General features: G+C 35.4%; 1 protein-coding gene across 1 annotated transcript in view; it reads left to right on the forward strand.

Moving 5' to 3' along the window:
* Positions 1–21,919, forward strand: part of Polq (DNA polymerase theta) — a 68,046-nt gene that overhangs the window by 6,425 nt on the left and 39,702 nt on the right. The window contains exons 5-16 of the mRNA XM_070028867.1: positions 692–800; positions 1,646–1,865; positions 3,224–3,371; positions 5,033–5,179; positions 6,990–7,202; positions 9,043–9,185; positions 9,797–10,001; positions 10,199–10,341; positions 11,441–11,634; positions 12,657–12,781; positions 13,632–13,875; positions 18,161–21,246. Coding sequence (XP_069884968.1) covers positions 692–800; positions 1,646–1,865; positions 3,224–3,371; positions 5,033–5,179; positions 6,990–7,202; positions 9,043–9,185; positions 9,797–10,001; positions 10,199–10,341; positions 11,441–11,634; positions 12,657–12,781; positions 13,632–13,875; positions 18,161–21,246 — 4,977 coding nt within the window. The remainder of the gene's footprint in view (positions 1–691; positions 801–1,645; positions 1,866–3,223; positions 3,372–5,032; positions 5,180–6,989; positions 7,203–9,042; positions 9,186–9,796; positions 10,002–10,198; positions 10,342–11,440; positions 11,635–12,656; positions 12,782–13,631; positions 13,876–18,160; positions 21,247–21,919) is intronic.

A 21,919-nucleotide genomic window follows, 5' to 3' on the forward strand; every position in this document is an offset into this window, starting at 1 on the left:
TATATTTTCCAAATTTATGTTAGAAACTTAGGAACTTAATTCGTTGGGGTTATGAAGATATAAAGAAGGCATTGATTAATAATAATCTTTTTCAGAAATTCTCGAGAGTATTATTCTCATTATGCTAAACGGGAAAAGAATGTATATTTGTATTTATGTTTGAAGTAGAGTGACATTAGACTATCATATTTAAAGGAATAATCCCTTAAAAATCATCCTTTTCATTGGCTAAAGTCTGATTTTGAATATGGTTGTTTCCTTATAGAAAAAGTTAAGTCTTGAGTAACTGAGATAAATGTCTATGATACATTATAGATTACATGCTTATGTTCTTTTTTGTAATCATTTGTAAATTGCTAATCTATAAGGTTAAATTGGTAATATTTAGAAATGTCTCAGTAATGAGACACAGTTTTTCTTGGGTTTGATTAATTCTGAGTAAGCTAATCATTGACTTTTAAGATCCAGAATACATTGTAGTAGGAAGGAAAGGAATTCTTGGAAAGGAATTAATTGATTGTATTCAGAGACCAGGTTTTGTTTTATGTTTGTTTTATGGTTCGAAATGAGCATTACTTGAAGTACATTATAATGACAGCTTCTTATTATATGATATAAAATACTGAGTCTTAAATTTCTACTTGGTATTGTGAAATTCTATAAAACATAGAATCTGGAAAAATCCTTTTAGGAATGGTGGTTGTGGATGAGTTACACATGCTTGGAGACTCTCATCGAGGGTATCTGCTGGAACTTTTGCTGACCAAGATTTGTTATATTACTCAGAAATCAGCATCATGGTGAGTACCTGAAGTATCTAAATTACTCAGATTCCAAACCATGTTGAGAAGGTTGCAAAGCTACAAAAGTATGTGTTAAATTAAAGGAATGTAGTACTTTTTTTTTTTTTTTTTTTGGTCAGTCATGGGGTTTGGACTCAGGGCCTATGCACAATTCCTGAGCTTTTGTGTTCAAAGCTAGCACTCTACTACTTTGAGCCACAGTGCAACTTCCAGTTTTTGATGGTTAGTTGGAGATAAGAGTCTCATGGACTTTACTGCTCCAGTTGTGTTTGAACTGTAATCTTCAGATCTCAACCTTCTAACTAGCTAGGATTACAGGCATGAACCACCGGCATCTGGCTGTTGTACATTTCTTATTCAGAACAAACACATGTGTAGCAGTTTGTTATTGTTCCAAAAGAAGTAATTGAGGCAGAATGTATAAACTCGTTGTAGTGGCTTATGCCTATATTCCTGTCTACTTGGGAGGTGGAGATCAGAAGGACCACAGTTCAAGGTATTCCTGGGCAAAATGGTAGCAAGGTCTCATCTCAATCAGTAAAAAAAAAAAAACTGGGTGCAGTGGTATGTGCCTGTCAGCCCATATCTCATAATGGCAAGTAGAAATAGGAGGATCATGGTCTAGACTGGCCTGGGCATAAGCATAAGACCTTACATGAAATATAACTAAAGCAAAAAGATCTGAAGATGTGGATCAAGTGGTAGAGTGACTGCACTGCCTAGCAAGTTCAAGGCTCCATTCCTGCATGTGTGTAACAAGGACATGACCAACACTGCTGTTACCAGCTTTACTGGTTAATTTACACCCTATCTTTTAATGTGTTTCCATTTGGTCTTCACAGCCAGCCGGAGTCACCAAGGTCTTTGTCTAATGCTGTACAGATTGTTGGCATGAGTGCTACTCTTCCTAATTTGGAGCTTGTGGCTTCTTGGTTGAATGCTGAACTCTACCATACTGACTTTCGTCCTGTACCACTTTTGGAGTTAGTAAAAATTGGAAATTCCATTTATGACTCTTCAATGAAGCTTGTGAGGGAATTTCAACCCATGCTACAAGTGAAGGTAAATTATTCTTGCAGCATCACTATCAGTATCTGCATTTTCTAGCAACCTATAATCATTTTTTTGAAATACATAATTAGAGGTTGCAAAATAGTCAATTGTACATTAGAAATCTATTAAAATGAATATTAACTGATTAATAATCAGTTTTACCTTGAGGAATTAATGGTGGTGAGAGGGAATGTAGTTGTACCTTTAAGTGATATTTATTTCCTGATATACTTTTTGAGAGGCAGATTTTCATAAAATGAAGGCCAGGGAAACACTCAGCATACCACACAATGATTTAAATACAACTGATGCTTGGTCAGAGTAACTAAGAGCTTCTCCCCATCCACTGAATTGAGTAAAGCGCACTGGAGAATTAAACTTTGAAAAAAAAATTTCTTTTGTTTATTTATTTGATTGTGCTTGGTCAAAATGACGTGTAATAAGTCTGCAAATAAGATAGACTTACTGTACTTTGAATTTTCCTTATCTTCTTTTTGTTATTATCTATCTTTTACTGGAATAGAAACATGAGGACAGAACATTTTTTCTGCTGTGTTTTGCTCAATCCTCATAATTTTTTTTTTTTAATTGGTCATAGGGCTTGAACTCTGGGCCTGGGTGCTGTCCTTCAGCTTTTCAGCTCAAGGCTAGTGCTCTACCACTTGAGCCACAGCGCCACTTCTGGCTTTTTCTGCTTATGTGGTGCCGAGGAATCGAACCCAGGGCCTCATGCATGCAAGACAAGCACTCTACCACTGAGCCACCTTCCCAGCCCCTCATACATTTTTTAATGGACAAATGGAAGGATGATTAAACTAGTTACACACATTGACAGTCTTCCAGTAAGGAGAACTTGCAGACTGCTACACGATAGTCACATAAGTTTTTGTTGTAAGTGAAAAAGTGTCACTTTTCATTGAGATAATGCCTGTCCTCCTTCATGCCTTAGCTAAATAATTTTCTTGGAAAACCTTTCTTTTAGAATGGTCTCAGATTTCTGTCAAATATGAAGCCATAAACCATTGTAATGCTTATTCAGTGCATCTGATAGTTGTATTTTACATTTGTTTAGTACTTAATTGTGTCTCAGTGAGACTATAAACTTCCTAAAGATTAGACCCTTGATTTTTGTTTGCTTACTACTGTATCCTCACTATCTGAGGGAAGGAGTTCCATGAATGTTAGCTGAACACATAACAAATATTTTCTTCTTGCATTGTATGATATGGAGGTTTATTTTCTTTTTTTAAATTTTTGTTTTGTTATTGACTTTGTATTTGATTTTTATTATGCACTTAGGTATTAAAACCTTCTGCATGAAGCAAAATGAGTGATTTTAAACTTATGTGCAAATGCAATTTTTTTAGGGTGATGAGGACCATATTGTTAGTTTATGTTATGAGACCATCCGCGATAACCATTCAGTATTAATTTTTTGTCCATCAAAAAAATGGTGTGAGAAGCTGGCAGATATTATTGCCCGAGAGTTTTATAATCTTCACAAGCAAGCTGAAGGTGAGTTACAGGTGCAAATGAAAAGTATAATTGCTTGACAGCAATATCAAATTAACAAAGAATGATTCTGTTCTATCATTGCTACTGCCTGTCCACTACCTGCGCTTTACAAAACTATGTTTGTGTGATTCTAATTTTTTCCTCTCTTCACTAAAGATACTGGGTACATACACTTAGGCTTATCATCTACAGATTTTTAGGGTACTAGGTTTTATAGTATATACTTAGGTTTTTCATTGGTATCCATGGGCTTTTAGGGGAGCTCTGGAGCCCCTACATTGTATGGAAAAACACATAGATACTTTTTCCCCCCTGGGGAAAGTGATCATATCTTTCATTATAATTCCAAAGATGTGACTCTAAACATCAAACATACATATTCATGTATAAATATATGTAACATTACATATATATTATATATATAGCTACATGTACACATGTATTTTAAAATCAGCTTTACTGTAAGATAGGTTATATAGTGAACTATCCATTTTAAGTATATAATTTGATGAGTTTTAATAAATATGTGTGTTTGCTTAAGCACTACTGTAATTGATGCATAGAATATTTCTTTTCTTATTTTTTATTGTGTAAATACTGTACAGAGGGGTTACAATTACATGAACAAGATAATGAGTACATTTCTTATCAAGCATTGTAGCCTCCTCCTTTGTTTCCCCTTCCCATCCCATCCTCCCCCCACCCCCTCCACCCAAGCATAGAATATTTCTATCAGTCCAAAATTTTTTCTGCACTGTTGTCAACCTCCTCCCGTTGTCCTCTGCTCCAGCTCATTTGTGTGGCTTCTTTCACTCATGTTTTGAGGTCCATTCAGGTTGTACTGGCCAGTTTGTTACCTTTTGATTGCTGAATGGTGGTCTTGTGTACTGCTGTAACCATTAGTATGTTATTTTACTGATTAGAATGAATGTTATCTTGGGGCTCAAGATAAATAAGGGAAATAGAGACCATGTTTAGGCTTAGGCCATTAAGATATTTTATTGCTTCATTATATCAGTGGTATGAGAGATGGTAGACAGCTTAAGCCCTACTTCAGCAAGTAAACTTAGTTTGAAGTATGTGTTGATGGGACTGGTCTAGCATTGTATTAACTGATACAGTTCTCTCTTGATATTTTCTATGCAGTGCTTATATTCCTTATACTGTACCATGACAACTATATTATTTCATGACAAGAATAATTTTTTTCTTAAGATTGTATTATTGTGATCTCTGGCAGTAGTTCCCAAACACTAGAGATTGGAATGGAGCCTGATCTGTGAAGAGTCTATGAAGGATTTTCATAAATAGGCTTTGAGTGGCAATCATCTGTTGTCCTCCCTTAACCTTGGTTGGTAATTTTGACTCTCCTCCCCACCCCCAACTAAGGACTTTGTTTCACATTAATGCAGAGTTTTCTAAACTTTAGCACACATTGGAATTGTCCAGAAAGATTGGAAAGTTCTGTAAGTCTAGGTCACACCCCTGCTACTAGTTATATCAGTGTGCAGAGATTGGTATTTCTAAAAGATCCCCAGTTGATCATAGGATACAGTAGTTTATGAACCATTGCCTTATTATTTATCTGTTATGAATTAGGCAGATAATACTTAAACAGTGAATAGTGTTGAGGGGTTGGTAATTTCTCTTGTGTGTAACAGGATTGGTACAACCATCTGAATTTCCACCAGTGGTTCTGGAACAAAAGGGCCTGTTGGAAGTGATGGATCAGTTAAAACGTTCCCCTTCAGGACTGGACTCAGTGTTACAAAATACTGTACCATGGGGAGTAGCATTTCATCATGCAGGTATTCTGTCTTCCAAAAATTATTATAATTTATTTGTTTTTATATGTATGTGTATTTATTTCTTCTTAACTATATTAATAGTCTTAGATTTTAAGAAATGGCATGGATTATCTAAACAACAGTAAAACACACATGTATCTATGTATCTATGTATCTATGTTATCTATCTATGTTGTATATAAATATTAGGTGAAGACTTTTTTTTTTTTGGGTCCGGTCGTGGGGCCTGAACTCTGGGCCTGGGCGCTGTCCCTCAGCTCTTCAGCTCAAGGCTAGTGCTCTACCACTTGAACCACAGCGCCACTTCCGGCTTTTTTTCTTTTTGCTTATGTGGTGCTGAGGAATCGAACCCAGGGCCTCAGGCATGCAAGGCAAGTGCTCTACCACTGAGCCACCTTCCCAGCCCTAGGTGAAGACTTTTTGAGTCATTGAGGAAATAGATTAAAAAAATTCCCCTTTCTCTACTTACTTTCCTAAAAAAGTAGAGTTGTACTTGTTATTCTAGTTATAATCCACTCTAAATGTCTTCTTTGTCTTAAATGATAATTGAAACTCTCACAGATATATGAAAATTGAATTTATTTTAAAATTATCATATTACATTGGAGAAAACTAGAAGTGTTTAAAAGTCAAATAAAACAGATTATGAAAATTTGTCAAGACCATGACAATCATTGAATTAAAGAACTTTTTCTGAGGAGGCAACAATGCTTGATAAGAAATTTACTCATTACCTTGCCCATGTAATTGTAACCCTTATGTATGGTATTTTCACAATAAAAAATAAAATAAAATAAAAAGAACTTTTTCTCAGGAAATGATCTTATGATGAATATGTTGCTTTTAAGATTAAGAATTTAACCCTGTCAACTTATTTTACGTTTTATTGTTATATATGCATAAATTTTTTATGATATGTGTCATAACATTTTAAAATAAATTAAAAATACATGTGAGTTACAAACACAAAGAACGGTTTAGCAAACAGTAATATGCTGGTCGTTTCGCTCACCGTCTGTTTTTGTAAATATTGATTTTGTAAATTGTTTTGTCATAACATGATAATACCCATTTGTAGCATTCATGTGACAGAGACAGGCTGAGTATTTGAAATAGGGACCATCTAGTCCACATTACATAAATTACAGGATTAATTTGTTGACTCTAAGCCTAGAAGATGAGATATATTAGAAATGGCAGGTTGTACTCTCTTTTTTTCCCTTTCTCTTTTTGGCAGTACTGGGATTTGAATTTAGGGCCTCATGATTGCTAAGTAGGTGCTCTACCACTGAGCCCTTTTATAGATGGTTATTTTTGAGAGGGAGTTTCACTTCCTGTTCAGCTCTGGCATGATCCACCTAGTTTTGGCTTCTTGTCATAGCGGGCCTAACAGGCACATGACACCACATCCAGATTCTTTCCTTTGAAATGGGAATCTCAAACTTTTCTGTCTAGATGTAACTAGAACTTCTATCCTTCCAATCTCAGCCTCATGCAGCTGGGATGACAAGCATGCACAACCATGCCAACCTTGTGGTTGAGAAGAGGTCTCTGTTGTATTCCTGGGCTGCCCTTGAACTGCAATCCTATCTCAGCCTCCCAAGTAGCTAGGAAAACAAGTGTGAACCAATGGTAGGTACCAGCAGCATAGGTACATAGGTAGACTGGGACTTATTAGTTTATAGTCGTAACAATTAAAAACATCTTTAGAGGCTTGTGATAGATTCTCAGATCTATTTGTAAGAGATTAACTATATTTTAATTATATGTTAATAAATAATCTGTTTTTGAAATCTGCTATTTTTTTTAGGTCTTACTTTTGAGGAGAGGGATATCATTGAAGGAGCCTTCCGTCAAGGTCTCATTCGGGTCTTGGCAGCAACTTCTACACTTTCTTCCGGGGTGAATTTACCTGCACGTCGTGTGATTATTCGGACTCCAATTTTCAGTGGTCGCCCTCTAGATATTCTTACTTACAAGCAGATGGTTGGTCGTGCTGGCAGGAAAGGAGTAGACACATTGGGTGAGTTTGAATTTAATTGCAACAGTGAACATTAGTCCACTTGAATTTGACTTAACTTGAAATTTGCCTTAAATGAAAGCTTGTCTCCTATTATGCTGTATTTCTTTATTTTTCAGTATACTGTTATCCTTTGTGATTCACTTAATATCTGTAGTGAATATAAGTTATAGTTTTCATTTATTGTCAAGCAGTGATTTTCTGCTAATGTAGTATTAAGATTATCTTTTTCTTTTCTTTTTTTTTTTGTCTGGACCTGGGCACTGTCCCTCAGCTCTTCAGCTCAAGGCTAGCACTTTACACTTGAGCCACAGTGCCACTTCCGGTTTTCTGGTGATTAATTGGAGAAAACAGTCTCACGGACTTTCCTGCCTTGGCTGGCTTTGAACAGTGATCCTCAGATCTCCAAGGAGAGAAGCACCTCAGCTTCCTGAGTACTTAGGATTACAGGCTTGAGCCACTGGTACCTGGCACCACTTTTATTTATTTATTTATTTATTTATTTATTTATTTATTTATTTATTTATTTATTTATTTATTTATTTTGGGTCTGGTCATGGGGCCTGAACTCTGGGCCTGGGCGCTGTCCCTCAGCTCTTCAGCTCAAGGCTAGCGCTCTACCACTTGAGCCACAGCACCACTTCTGGCTTTTTTCTTTTGCTTATGTGGTGCTGAGGAATCGAACCCAGGGCCTCAGGCATGCAAGGCAAGCGCTGTATCACACTGAGCCACCTTCCCAGTCCCACCACTTTCATTTTTATAGTACATAAAAACCCCATACAAATATGCTATTTACTTTTCTATATTATTAGATTCAGTTTCTTTGAGAAAATATGATTTTTTTTCCTAGTCTTAATTGTAACAGTTCTGATTTCTTTAAATTGCATACTTTTATACATTTTTCATTTACAGGTGCTTTCATGCTTTTCATTTGATTCTTGCAGTAAGCTAACTTGTTTAGGTTAGTAATACATGCAATTCTTTAAAGGTACCTATAAATATTTTTAGATTTATTTTATCTGTAGTTAGTAGTTTATGTTTGCATTTTACTTTATATTTTTTAAGTACCTTTGTTAACTACCTACCTATTTATTTAATTACAGTGATTAATCCCAAAGGGAAAGGAAAAAGGCTTTTCCACTAGTTTCTTAGGTTTACAGTTGGGCCTTCTAAATCAGATGGTAAAAGACAGATTAACAAGGGAAAAATCCATACCAATTTTATTTGATGTTGATATATTAATTTTTCTGTGCATAGAAACCTTCATAGACAAGAAGGTATACTCCAAAAGCTGTTAAAGCTGGAATCTTATATGTTGTTTTAACAAAGGTGAATAAATTTTGGAGAGGGACAGTCATGTAAGCCATGTTAATCTGTAAAACATGTAAATCTGTAAAACATGTAAATCTGTAGGGGGAGCCAATGGAAGAGAAAGGGTTATTTTAGTAAGTTGGTTTGTACAGACCTTCTGTGCCGACATTGTCTCAATGATGAAGGCTATTCTCTATTATGGGAGAAGGGAGTAGAAACATCCTCACCAAGGAAAATCTATGTCTTGATTTAAGGCAAACAGGAAGATGACAAAGAGTTCTTGCTGTGTTTGCCGCTTTCTAGTAGCCTTCAGTTCAAAATATTCCTAATGCCAATGTAACATAATTTTGGTAGTATATTCTGATTTCCTTCTATCCAAACTTCAGAATATTAAAACTTAAAATATATTTCTATGACTGTGAAATCACTAGTATTTCTTACCTCCTTTTAAATAACTAAGACAAAAAAACTTGGCTTTAGCCTATACCTTATAGCAATGTGTTTGGATTTTGAAAATGTTTCTTGTTTGTAGGTGAGAGTATCTTAGTCTGTAAGAATTCAGAGAAGTCAAAAGGCATAGCTCTACTACAGGGATCTCTAAAGCCAGTTCGTAGCTGTTTGCAAAGACGAGAAGGAGATGAAATAACTGCCAGCATGGTACGGGCTATTCTGGAGGTGAGAGACACTTCAGTAAATTACCATTTGCTCTTTTATACCTATGTTGAACTTTAGTATGTGAAGTCTTATCTGAGGATTGCTGCATATTTATAGCCTTCCCAAGTCTTCTGATTCCATAGCTTATATCATCTCTCTTTCTCACTTCTTCTTACCTTCTCTCTTTTTTGTTCCCTCTTTTTTTTTTTTTTATCATATAACTACATATAACTCTTTATATTATATATGAAATAATAGTTATTTCCTGGAGTTTACTCAACACCAATTATATCATAGTACTATACCAATCCACTTCAAAACTGATTAAACACCAAATGCAGAAAAAGGACTGATTTGGTTCATGGCTATAACACATTGTTAACTCTGAAATTTCAGATGGATAAGGATCCATTTATTTTTGTTTACAAGGAAATAAATCTCCTTTTAATGAAAAGCTTTTCGTGTTATCAGCTCATGTTGTCTACTTTTACCATGAGTGATAATGCAAGTTAGTAAGAGTCTTGATATTAAGATTCTGAGAATATTTTAGAAGCATAAAGCCATTTGTTTTATATCATGAGATCATGCATGTTTTGTAAAAAAAAAATACAGAAATGCTCATTTTCCATCAGATAATAGTTGGCGGAGTGGCAAGTACATCACGAGATATGCAGACTTATGCTTCTTGTACATTTTTGGCTGCAAGTATGAAAGAAGGGAAGCAAGGAATTCAGAGAAATGAAGATTCTGTTCATCTTGGTGCAATTGAAGCCTGTGTGTTGTGGTTGCTAGAAAATGAATTTATCCAGATTGCAGGAGCCAGTGATGGATCAGAAGGTAAATATGAGATCTCTGACAATTTGCTGTTTTCAATCATTTAATCACTTTTTTCATCTTGTTCATGATTTTCTACACATTGGATAAGATTCTGGTTATAAAATATATCAGAGCGGGTTAATATGAACTATAGAGAGATAGTATTTTATTTGTCTTGATTTTAACATTTGTTCCTAAACTATGCATTTTTAAACCAGGAAAGGTCTATCATCCAACACATCTTGGTTCAGCTACTCTTTCATCTTCACTTTCTCCAACTGATACCTTAGATATTTTTGCTGACCTCCAAAGAGCAATGAAAGGCTTTGTTTTAGAGAATGATCTTCATATCGTTTATCTGGTAAGTTCTGGGTTTGCTTTTTTTCCCCACTAATTTCTTCAACTTACTGTTTTTCTTTTAAAGACAGTGTCTCACTAGATAGCCAGGCTGGCATTGAAGTTGTGATCTTCCTACCTTAGACTCCAAGTGCTACATTACTTATATATGCAGCCATACTTGACTTCCAATAAGGGATTTTAAAAGTTTGGTTAAATTAGATCATCATCCATGAATAAAGCAAAGATTTTGATAAGAAATAAAGTAGCTGCGTACTTTGCTTTATGCCTGTAATCCTAGATACTTCTGAAATGTCTCTCTTTTTTTTTGTCAGTTGTTGGGCTTGAACTCTGGGTGTGGGTGCTGTTCCAAGGCTAGTGCTGTACCACTTGAACCACAGCTCCACTTCTGGTTTTCTGGTGGTTAATTGGAGATAAGAATCTCACAGACTTTCCTGACTGGACTGGCTTTGAACCATGATCTCAGCCTCCTGAGTAGCTAGGATTACAGGCGTGAGCCACCGGCGCCCAGCTTATCTCATTGTTTTTATCTTACTCTCAGACCTTTTAAATAATATATCATTCTGAATATTGATTCCTTCTTTCCTTCCTTCTGTTTTATGGATTCTTTCTTGGCTATTACACAAAATATTTAAGATTATATCTAGAGTCAATATTGAAGTTGAAAATTTCTATGATAAAGATTTAGAGTTTCAAAAATACAATAATGACATCTGTTAAAATTGCTTATAAAGGTAGGAATGAGAAAGAAGAATGAAGAAGTAACTGAACTATAGGCATATATGGTAATACTACAATGAAACCTCTGTACAATTTTAAAATATATAAAGATTTGGAGTCTATGGAATTCAGTTACAGGTGTAGTGGTCTCTTTTTCTTTTGATCTGGCAATTACTTTTGTGAAAATACTATTTTTATTTAAATGAAGTATTACAGACATCAAAAAAAGCACTTTACAATGATATCTATATTTATCATTTTGTGGAGCTAAGACTTGAACACAAGACCTCACACTTCTAGGCAAATAGTATATATATTGAGTTGTATCCCAGCCCAGTGAAATGCAATAATTGTAGCTAATGAGTGATAATTCTTCTCTTTAGGTTACACCTATGTTTGAAGATTGGACTACTATAGATTGGTATAGGTTTTTCTGTTTATGGGAGAAGTTGCCAGCTTCTATGAAAAGGGTGGCAGAACTAGTAGGAGTCGAGGAAGGGTTCTTGGCTCGCAGTGTGAAAGGAAAAGTAGTAGCCAGAACTGAGAGACAACACCGACAAATGGCCATTCATAAACGGTAAATATCAAGGAGCCTGGACTTTCCAATATTGAATGCAGGGTCTGGCATACAATAAATATCCAGTGTCTTGTAGTCATGTTCACTGTAAAAAAATAAAGTCAGTATTTACTAATTGTATTCATATTTTGTGTATTACCACAACTTGTAGTTTAGCAGCAATTACACAGAAAGATCTTTTAAAGTAGAATATTTAATTATTTCTCTTTCTTTCTTTTTTTCTGTCGGTCATCAACTCTGGGCCTGAATGCCTCCACTCTTCAGCTCAAGGCAAGCGCTCTACCATTTGAGCCACAGTGCCACTTCCATTTTTCTGGTGGATAAGAGTCTCTTGGACATTCCTGTCCAGGCTAGCTTTGAACCGTGATCCTCAGATCTCAGCCTCCTGAGTAGTTAGGATTACAGGCGTGAGCCATGGCACCTGGCTATTTCCCTTTCTTATAGAAGACATGAATCAGAACCACTAACTTCCTGAAATTTCATTTGGGATTATGTTTTGTAGCATTTTTAGAACTAATCTATTCTCAGCAGGAAGGAGAGAAAAATTCAAATGAGGAAATTATACAGGCTTTTAGCTTCTTTGAAATAACAGTGAAAAATAATTGTAATATTTCTTATGTTATTTGTAACACAAATTTTATAAGGATTTGTATGGTGGGATCACTGGATCACTGTTTCCTTTCAAATCAAAACAGGTTTTAAATTATATTCTGTCATCTTATTGAAATATGAGTCTTTTTTTTTTTTTGCACTATCACATTCTTTTGAGTCAGTCTTATTTCTTGAAATTAGCAGTATTGAGACATGGGGGAGGGGGCATTTTTGTTTATAATAACATTAGTGTGCTGATGCATATTGTAAACTTGGATCTCTCTTTCTACCAACCCTATGTCCTGGTAGGAACCCTCCCCAAGTGTGTAAGTACTCTATCATTTTTCATTTCAGTTATTTTACAACACGTACTGTACTTTCAGAGTTGATATAAATGATATCTTACCTCACATTTGGTGATTTATTTTTAGGTTTTTCACCAGTCTTGTGCTACTAGATTTAATCAGTGAAGTTTCCTTAAAGGAAATCAATCAGAAATATGGATGCAATCGTGGACAGATTCAGTCTTTACAACAGTCAGCTGCTGTTTATGCAGGTCAGTTAAACAAAGTGTTTCACATTTACTTAAGAATCTGTGGTTTAAGATTTTAAGATCATTTTTTTCTAATTCATTTTACTAGAAGCGTCTCTAAAATTTCCATAATGTTATATAGTCTCCGTCATCAAGATCTGAAAGTCTGAATCATCTGGACCCAGTATCCTATAGAAAACTGGCAACAAGCCAAGTATTTAAACCTTACTTCTTACCATTCTTCAGCAACTTCCTGCTGACAGTTCCTCTCTCTTCTGGTCTATTCCCCCTAATTTTTTCTTCTTTAATGCTTTACCTTTTGTTAGAAAATTAACTAGTAAACATTGCTGAGAAGGACATGTGAACGGCAATTCTAGATTCCTATCTGACTGTTCCAAATATTTAGTTTCTCCACTGTCAATGCTGTGCCTTAACATATGAAATCCATATCCCCTAAGTTAGGCAAACAGAAGTTGGGTGTCTGATTTTACTGAAGAATCTTTGCAGGTTCTTAGGAAAGAAACCCTGGGCTATTATGTATATGTAGGGTTTTTTTTTAAGGTTTGTGCTTATGAGTATATGCTGAATGAACGACTGGGCAGGGGGCAGAAAGAGAGGGACTCGCTGTTCAAGCCACTGGTATCAAAGATCCAAGATTGCAGTTAGGGTGTAAGTTCTCATAGAAAAGTGACTTGGTCATTAATGTATTTTTAATAATTTAGACTTTTGCATTGTGTTTTATTGCCCCTATTAATTTTGGACTCTGTTAAACCTTGAAATGCTACAAAAAAAGGCAACAAAAAAGTATGCCTAAAACATGGAGGATTAATCTATAAGAAAATTTTAATTCAACAATATTTGGTGAATGTTCTAGGGATGATTACAGTATTTTCCAATCGTCTGGGTTGGCACAACATGGAACTACTACTTTCCCAGTTTCAGAAGCGCCTTACATTTGGCATCCAGCGGGAGCTGTGTGACCTGGTCCGGGTATCCTTACTCAATGCACAGCGAGCCAGGTTCCTCTATTCTTCTGGCTTTCTTACTGTGGCAGATCTTGCTAGAGCAAATATTGCTGAGGTGGAGGTAGTTCTGAAAAATGCTGTGCCTTTCAAAAGGTAAGAGAGTCTCAAATGACAAACTGTATCAATTTTTAAGTACTACAGAGTGTATTAAAATATTTTCTTCTTAAATACTCTCATGGCATGAGTGTAATCCTCCAAAAGAATTACTTTTCACTTTATATTTTACAAATATTGTAAATATTTTGCCATTCTTACTAGTTGCAGTGAATACCCTGTGAATCTATATTTTTATATTTCTAGAAATTTTTCGATAGGATAGATTTCTAGTCATGGAATTTCTACAGTGCACGAGTAGCTTTATGACATAGACTATATTACTCTGCAGAAGAGTCCAACCAAGTTTTGTTTTCCTCTTAATACTTCCTCTTACTCCTGTACTCTCTTATTCCTGGATGGTAGATTACCTTAAAATCTCACCAATCAATCCGTTGTTAGGAATTTTTTATTTCCACCAGTTTGATAGATGATAAATTATATCTCAGCATAGTTTTCATTTGCATTTCTTTAATTAAAAGTGATAGGTGAATATCCTTAGATATTTTTTTATCTTTGTGAATTTTATCTTTGTGAGTTATCTTAGCAGATCTTTTTCTTATGCTTCAACTGCTTTTGAGTTGTTTTTCCTCTTGAAATTTTTTTTTCAAATTGATTAGGATTTTTATTTTTTGATACATATATTTGGTACACATATTTTGATACATATATGTTTTGATTTATATATATTTGAAACATATGCCAAATATTTTCAGTTGTTTTTTATTTTTGTTGGTTTTGCTTTATTCTTGTACTGGGTTTTGAATATAGTGGTTCATGCTTGCTAGGCAGGTGCTTTCTCTTTTTCTTTTTTTTAAAATTAATTAATTTATTTTTTATTGTGAAAATACTGTACAGAGGGGTTACAGTTACATGGGCAAGATTCCTATCAAGCATTGTAGCCTCCTCATTTGTTTCCCCTTCCCATTCCATCCCACCCTCCCCCCAACCCTCCCCCCCCCCACCAAAGTTGTAAAGTTTGTTTTCGACATAACGACTTGTACGTCTCATTGTTGCAATGGGTCCACCTGTATCTCTATTTAAACGATTTGTTTTTGACCTTCCCCTCTACAAATTATAACAACATCAAATACAGTGAAAGCAGGGGTTATACCATGGGGGAGGGACATACAAAGCAACAAAGAAATAATCTTAGGGTTCATTTCCCTAACATCAACTTAACTGACCTTTTCTGCTTGACTCAGACATATACTAGTTACTGCAAATAAGGGAAACCATGGGACCTATGTTTCTTTGGGCTTGGCTTACTTCACTTAATATAATTTTTTCCAAAACTTTCCATTTCCTAACAAATGGGGCAATGTCATTCTTTCTGATGGAGGCATAGAATTCCATTGTGTATATATACCACATTTTGATTCAAGGCACCAATCTTGATTTTCATCATGTTTTTGATAGGTAAAGTTTTTATATTTTTTTCTTCCTCCTTTTCTTCCTTTCCCCCCTCTTCTCCCTCCTCCTCTTTCTTGTTTCTTCTTCTCCTTTGTTTGCAGTACTGAGGATCAAAAATAACTCCTTAAATCTATATCTAGTCTATGGTAAACTGTTCTTTTGCCAATTCATGAACCAGTACCATGCTCTTAATTGTAAAAGCCTTTTGTAAGCATGTTTCAATATTGGGTAAGGCAAGTTCTCTCTTACAAACTTTCAGTTTTTTTTTTTTTGCAATTCTTATGTATTTGCTTATTTGAAATTTATAGCATGTGATAATTACTATTGGGATGCTTTAAAACTTAAGAACTGACATGTCTATAATGTTGAATCAACTTATCCAAAAGTAGATACTGTTGTGCATTTGATTTTGCTTTTGTGTTTTTCAGGAGGTTTTAAGAGTTTTTCTCATATCAATTTTGCATAAATTCATTCTCATTTAATCTTTACTGGTTGGTAAGGATTAATTGGGTTATCTTGCAGTGTCCATTACATGATTACATGTATGTTTGAAGGCTGTTGATTTCTGTGATTTTGTTTTTTCTGTCCTAATTACTGAATTTTTTTAATTGTTTGAATTACTTTTATGATTGACTTGCTAGGATTTTTCAGGAATATATTGCCATATCATCTTTAACAAGAGATAATAATTTTGTTCTTCCTTACCGAATTCTCGTATGTCTATTTGATTTTTCTTGCCTAGTTTAACCAGTGGATACCTTTAACACAATGTCAAATAGTAATATAGTGGGGATTTTTACTTTGTTTAGGATCTTAATGGAAATCTTATGCCAGAAGATACTGACTCTGTGTGTGTGTGTGTGTGTGTGTGTGTGTGTGTGTGTGTGTGTGTGTGTGTATTTTATAATATCTGAAAGTGTCTGTTATAATTTAATCATTTTCTTTTATAGTTTAACAATATCATGAATTTACTAGAATAGTAGACAGCACCCATCTTGGCCACCCAGAACTATTGTCTTTCATGAATAGGAGTTGCTAGATGATACCACCACATGTATTACCCTGTATCAGGAGATACAGAACCCACATAAAGGAGTAAATACTAACAATTATCTTCATAGGTATTATTGAAAAAACCTCTTTTTTAATGCGTGCTATATTGGGCCTTAAAGTCAGGGTCTTACATTCTCACTAGGCTTTTTCACGCAAGACTGGTGCTGTCCTACTTGAACTACACCTCTAGGATTTTTGGTGGTTAATTGGACTTTTCTACCCCAGCTGGCTTTGAGCTGATCCTCAGATTTCAGCTTCCTGAGGAACTAGGATTATAGGTGTGATCCACCAACACTTGGATTCTGATTTGTTTTTTTCAAGTTTTAACAAGGGTTTATTTCAGTATAAAAGAATAAAGTAGGGAGAAATAGAAAAAAAGCATTCTACACCACATGACAGCAAACACACAGTTGGATATAGTACTTGGAAGTGTGCTTTAGTGTTTTCAGATTCTGCTCAGTCATTCACCTCTACTATAGAAATCATGGTATTTGGAAGGCCTAGTTTGGAGGCTCATAGTCTCACCTGTCAGCAACTAGGATGCAGTTTGTGGATGTGGGTTTTAGTTCTTTGACAGAAATTCACCTCCCTTCAGTTTTTGGGGCTCAGTTTTTTAGTCATGCTTGACTGTTTCTGGCTCAAGGTTTCTCATGATGTTACAAACAGTGTTGATCAGGGTTCTGGTCATCCAAGAACTTGACTAGCCCAGGGGCATCTGGAAGGCGGTTGTAGAAATCATGTGGTATTCTGAGCCTGAGTTTGTTTGTTTAGCCCCACTGGACAACAAACATATGCCAGAATATACTTCTTAGAGGTGGGATTTGGAAAGTCTGGTTTAAGGGTTCTCAGATCCACCTGGCAGCCAGTGCATATAGCCAAGAGGCAGATTCTGGAGTCCTAGTACTAAGCCAACCACCAGCTTGATGTTCTGTACTGTGATTCCCAGGCAGTGTGACTGGCAACTTCTGGAGGGCCAGCACTCTGACTACTTCACCCTTTACTTCTGAAGTTCCTCTCCCTTGTCAGTTCCTTGTCAGATCCTTTTTCCCTCCACCAACACCTTTAGAGGCTCTCTTCTATTCAGGTACTTGATAAAGTATCCTCAAACTCCCTGAGCTGTGATTATGTCCAACTTTCAATCCTCCAGACTAACTCATCTCCAGTAATAAATACTCTCTCAAGATGGTCCCTTGCTATGATCCTGAGATGAGGGAGGTGGGTAAAACAATATCTTTCTTTAGCAAAGCTAGATTTCTACTATATTGGAACTAGAAAGCTACTATCTTACCAAATCTATACTAGGTTTGAAGCTTGCAGGAGCTGTGGAATTATTTTGCATCTATAATTGCCAATCTGTTGCCAGGACCATCTGAATTTCCTTTGGTTGTGTCTTTGCCCCTCATCCCCAAAGAGTAGGGGCTGGAGCTTAGGACTGCTTTCAGTTTTACTTTTACCAGTTGACATAAAATACATTTGTTTATGTAAACATTTATTTATTTTCCTATTTCCCCAGGTAGAACATAAACTTCATGAGAGCATACACACACACACACACACACACACACACACACACACACACACACACACGCTCCCCATGTATGTGAACGTGTGTGTGTGTATATATATATATATGTATATATATATATATATATATATATATATATATATATATATATACAGTGCATGCATATATGTACATACATACAGTGTTAGTTCTTTAGTTCCTGGAGTAGCTGAGATTGAATGATTAATGAATATGTGTTGTATGAATGAATGAGTCAGTGCATTAATTTCCCTCTTATCCCGTCTCCTTGTATAGTGCCCGAAAGGCAGTGGATGAGGAAGAGGAAGCAGTTGAAGAACGTCGGAATATGCGAACGATTTGGGTGACTGGTAGAAAAGGTTTAACTGCAAAGGAAGCAGCAGTCCTGATAGTAGAGGAAGCCAAAATGATTCTGCAGCAGGACTTAGTTGAACTGGGAGTACAATGGGATCCATATTCTCCTTTGAGTACTGGTACACATTCATTGAGCAACAGTGATTCAGAAGTAAAGACACACATGTTTGTTCCTCAAACTGTGAGTTCTCATCAAAGAGAAAAATCTAAGAAGAAAGGTAATACAAGATTTAGTGATTCTCATGTTATATATTCACCAAATACAGTACAAGATTTAGATAAAAGTAGAGAACATACCTTTCATTATACATTCCAGGAAGGGAAACAGGAGCATCAGAGAAATTCCATTTTCAGAGCAAGAAAACAGGCTTCTTTGGGCATAAAAAAAGAGAAGCCCACAGCCTCTCTGAATGAAGGGAAAGCATGTACTAAGAAAGTTGCTCAGACTTTCTCCTTGGGAAAAAATAAAAAAGCAGCTTTGAATTTTAGTTCAGAAGAGCTGAACACAAGTTTTCAATCTCGGAAACTTAGGAAGCATCGAAAAGAATCCAAGGACAGTAGCCCTGTGAAAGATGCTCGGATATGTAGAATTGATTTGCAAGGACAGACTGTATCTAGGCCTCTTCTTTGTGAGGATCCGCTTACTTTAGATCAGAAGAATATGGAATTTAGAAGTTCAGAACCTTTTGCCAAGAATGCATCTTTTTGTACTGAGGAAAAACATAGCAAAGCACTTCTGTTACAAGAAAAGCAGAGTTGTTTAAGGGAAAGAACAAAAATGAATGATATTTTTGTGGAACATTTTGACACAAGGTCACAAAGTAAAAATGTGACTTGTCAAGCCTCTGGTGTAGCCAGTAATAGTGGAAGAGGATTAGCTGTAGGTGAGACAGAAAAAATAAATGATGTACTGATACAGGATGATTTGAAAAAACAGAATATTTTTGTAAAAAGCCATGATACACCTCAAGTTGGCCAGTGTCTGGGAAAACAATGTGATAAACAGACAAACACTTGTATCAAGCAGAAAAGTATAATAGAGACACAAATGCTCTGTCAAATACTGAATAGTAATATCCAAAAAGAATCAAATGCTGCTACTATGAAATGTGAAATTATAAAACCTAATAATGAGGAAAGTGAACAAAACCATTTTCAGGCATTAGGAGATAAGATAAGGAAAACTGAGGTACCCGGTAGAATACTTCAGTCAACTGAACCGTTTGGTAAAACAGAAGATCAGCATGAGAATTTTCTAAATTCTACTAAAATACAAGAAAAACCAGATACTTATTCAACAAACAAAACTAAAAATAATCCTGCTTCTGACTTAAGTTTAGTTCTCTGTGATGTTGAAGATAGTTTCTACCTGGATACTCAGTCAGAGAAAATAATGCAACAGATGGTAATTGAAAATGCCAAACAAGGAATAAAGGACACCAGCTTGGCAGTGGGGATTGTGCAGAGGAGCTTAGACAGACAGAACTCTTTTCAGAATGAGTGTCATGTTACTTCTTCCAGTGATCAGCATATTCCAAGAACGACTAACATGGACCATTTGGATCTTAAGACTATTGATACTGAATATGGGAATGACAGACAGATTCTAAAAAGCTTTACTTTACGTTCTCCGGTTCTTTTAGAAGAAAATGGCCTTTGTTTTAAAGGGAATGAATATTCTGTTACTGACTCCCAGCTAAACAGTTTTCTTCAAGGTTATCAAACACAAGAAACAGTGAAACCAGTCAAACTCATGGCTCCTCAAAAGAGATCTCCTACTGGTGGAGAGACAGAATGTCTGCCAGGCCCAGAAACAAGTTTGAATATGAGTGATAGTTTATTATTTGACAGTTTCAGTGAAGACTTACTAGCAGAAGAACCACCACCTGATATACAAGCCAAAGGACCCCACCCTTCTGAAATAATATCAAACCATTTCAGTGACTCTCAGCATCTACAAGAAGACCCAGTTCAAAAAACAAATATGACTGAGCCCCTGATTGCTCAACAGCAGTTGACTTCTTTCAATGATGAGTCTATTATATTTTCAGAAATGGACTCTGTTCAGATAGTTGAAGCTTTAGACAATGTAGCAAAATCAGTCCCAGAGAATCCTAATACCTCAATATCTCTTAGAGCATTAGAACTAAGTGACTCAGCAATTTTAGGTATTAGTCTCCCCCAAGGTGAAGTCATTAGAAGAAATCAAGATGAAACAGCTCAAACGTCCAGATTAAAGGAGGCAAGGCAAAATAATTCATTCATATGGTCAGGAGCATCATTTGATTTAAGTCCAGGACTGCAGAGGATTTTAGATAAAGTATATAGTCCTGTAGAAAATGAAAAGCCAAAATTAACAACGGTAAACTTACTTTGTTTGAAAGAGAAAAACACAGAGTTAAATGAGAGACAAGAAGTGATTTCAAATTTGGAGACATACCAAGTACAGGGAATTTCATTTTTCCCTAATAATGAGGTAAAAAGAAAGGTGGACAAGTCACTAGAGAACTCTGCCAGTCACAGTGAAACCTCATCCCCCTTGGCTTGTAAAGAAAACTCTCTAGGTGATGATAATGGTCTCATTCCTCCTACACCCAGCCCAGCATCTGCTTCTAAGGTGACATTTCCAGAGATTCTTGGAACATCTGTAAAACTTCAGAACACTAGTAGTGTTTTACAGCCTGGTGAAAGTTTTATATTTGGCTCACCTTCAGATATTAAAAACCAGGATTTAAGTCTAGAGAGTATAAACAGTTTACAAGATGACAGTCCTTTGAGAGACAAAAGTTTTTCACTGCAGTTGTCACTGGATGAATTGCAGTTAACTCCAGCCTCATGCAATTCAGAAACTTTGGCCATAATTGATGTAGCAAGTAATCAAACTCTCTTTCAAACCTTCATTAAAGAGTGGCAGTGTAAGAAGCGATTTTCCATTTCACTTGCTTGTGAAAAGATCAAAAGCTTGACATCTTCAAAAACTGCTACTATTGGTAGTATGTTTAGGCAAGGTAAGATTCTCCTTTAAATTGTTTATATTTTTATATTTATCTTTAGTTTATGGACTGAGATACATTTAGATTTTTCAGCATTGAATATTAGATGTAATCTCAACATTTAATAAGTATATCTTTTAATGAATATTTATATAGAACAGCTTTATTTATTATTTATTTATTTATTAGCAACAGCTGGTTGCTAATAGTTAACTTCCATTCTAGGAGGTATATGAAAAGTGTATTAGTAGATACAAATTTTGTAAAAAAAAAATTAGATACTATATATTTTGGATATGAGCAGATATTCTTTGATGATTTCTTATTGTGGCATATTTCTTACTGATCATTAGTGATCATTGTTTCCTATTATAATGCCTTTGTTTACTTATACAATCATAAAAGTAGAGCACACATGCGCTCTAGTTTTCACGTTGTTTATTACCTACATTTTTCAAGATTTATCTCAAGTATTAGACCTTCACTAATAGTCTATATGAAAGTCTATATTAAAGACTTTTTTTTCCCCAAGCTTCAGGGAGCTATCCACATTTTCATAATTGAACCATTTGGTCAAATAATGCCTGATTATTTCTTTAATTGTATGAACTCTGTTCTGGATCATGAGAAATAGCTGTAGTCAGCTTGGCAACCTATTAATTAGATTTCTTAAATTGCATTATGGATT

Source organism: Dipodomys merriami, unplaced genomic scaffold, assembly GCF_024711535.1.
Source record: "Dipodomys merriami isolate MVZ:Mamm:240054 unplaced genomic scaffold, mDipMer1.0.p SCAF_2, whole genome shotgun sequence".
NCBI classification, from domain to species: Eukaryota; Metazoa; Chordata; class Mammalia; order Rodentia; family Heteromyidae; genus Dipodomys; species Dipodomys merriami.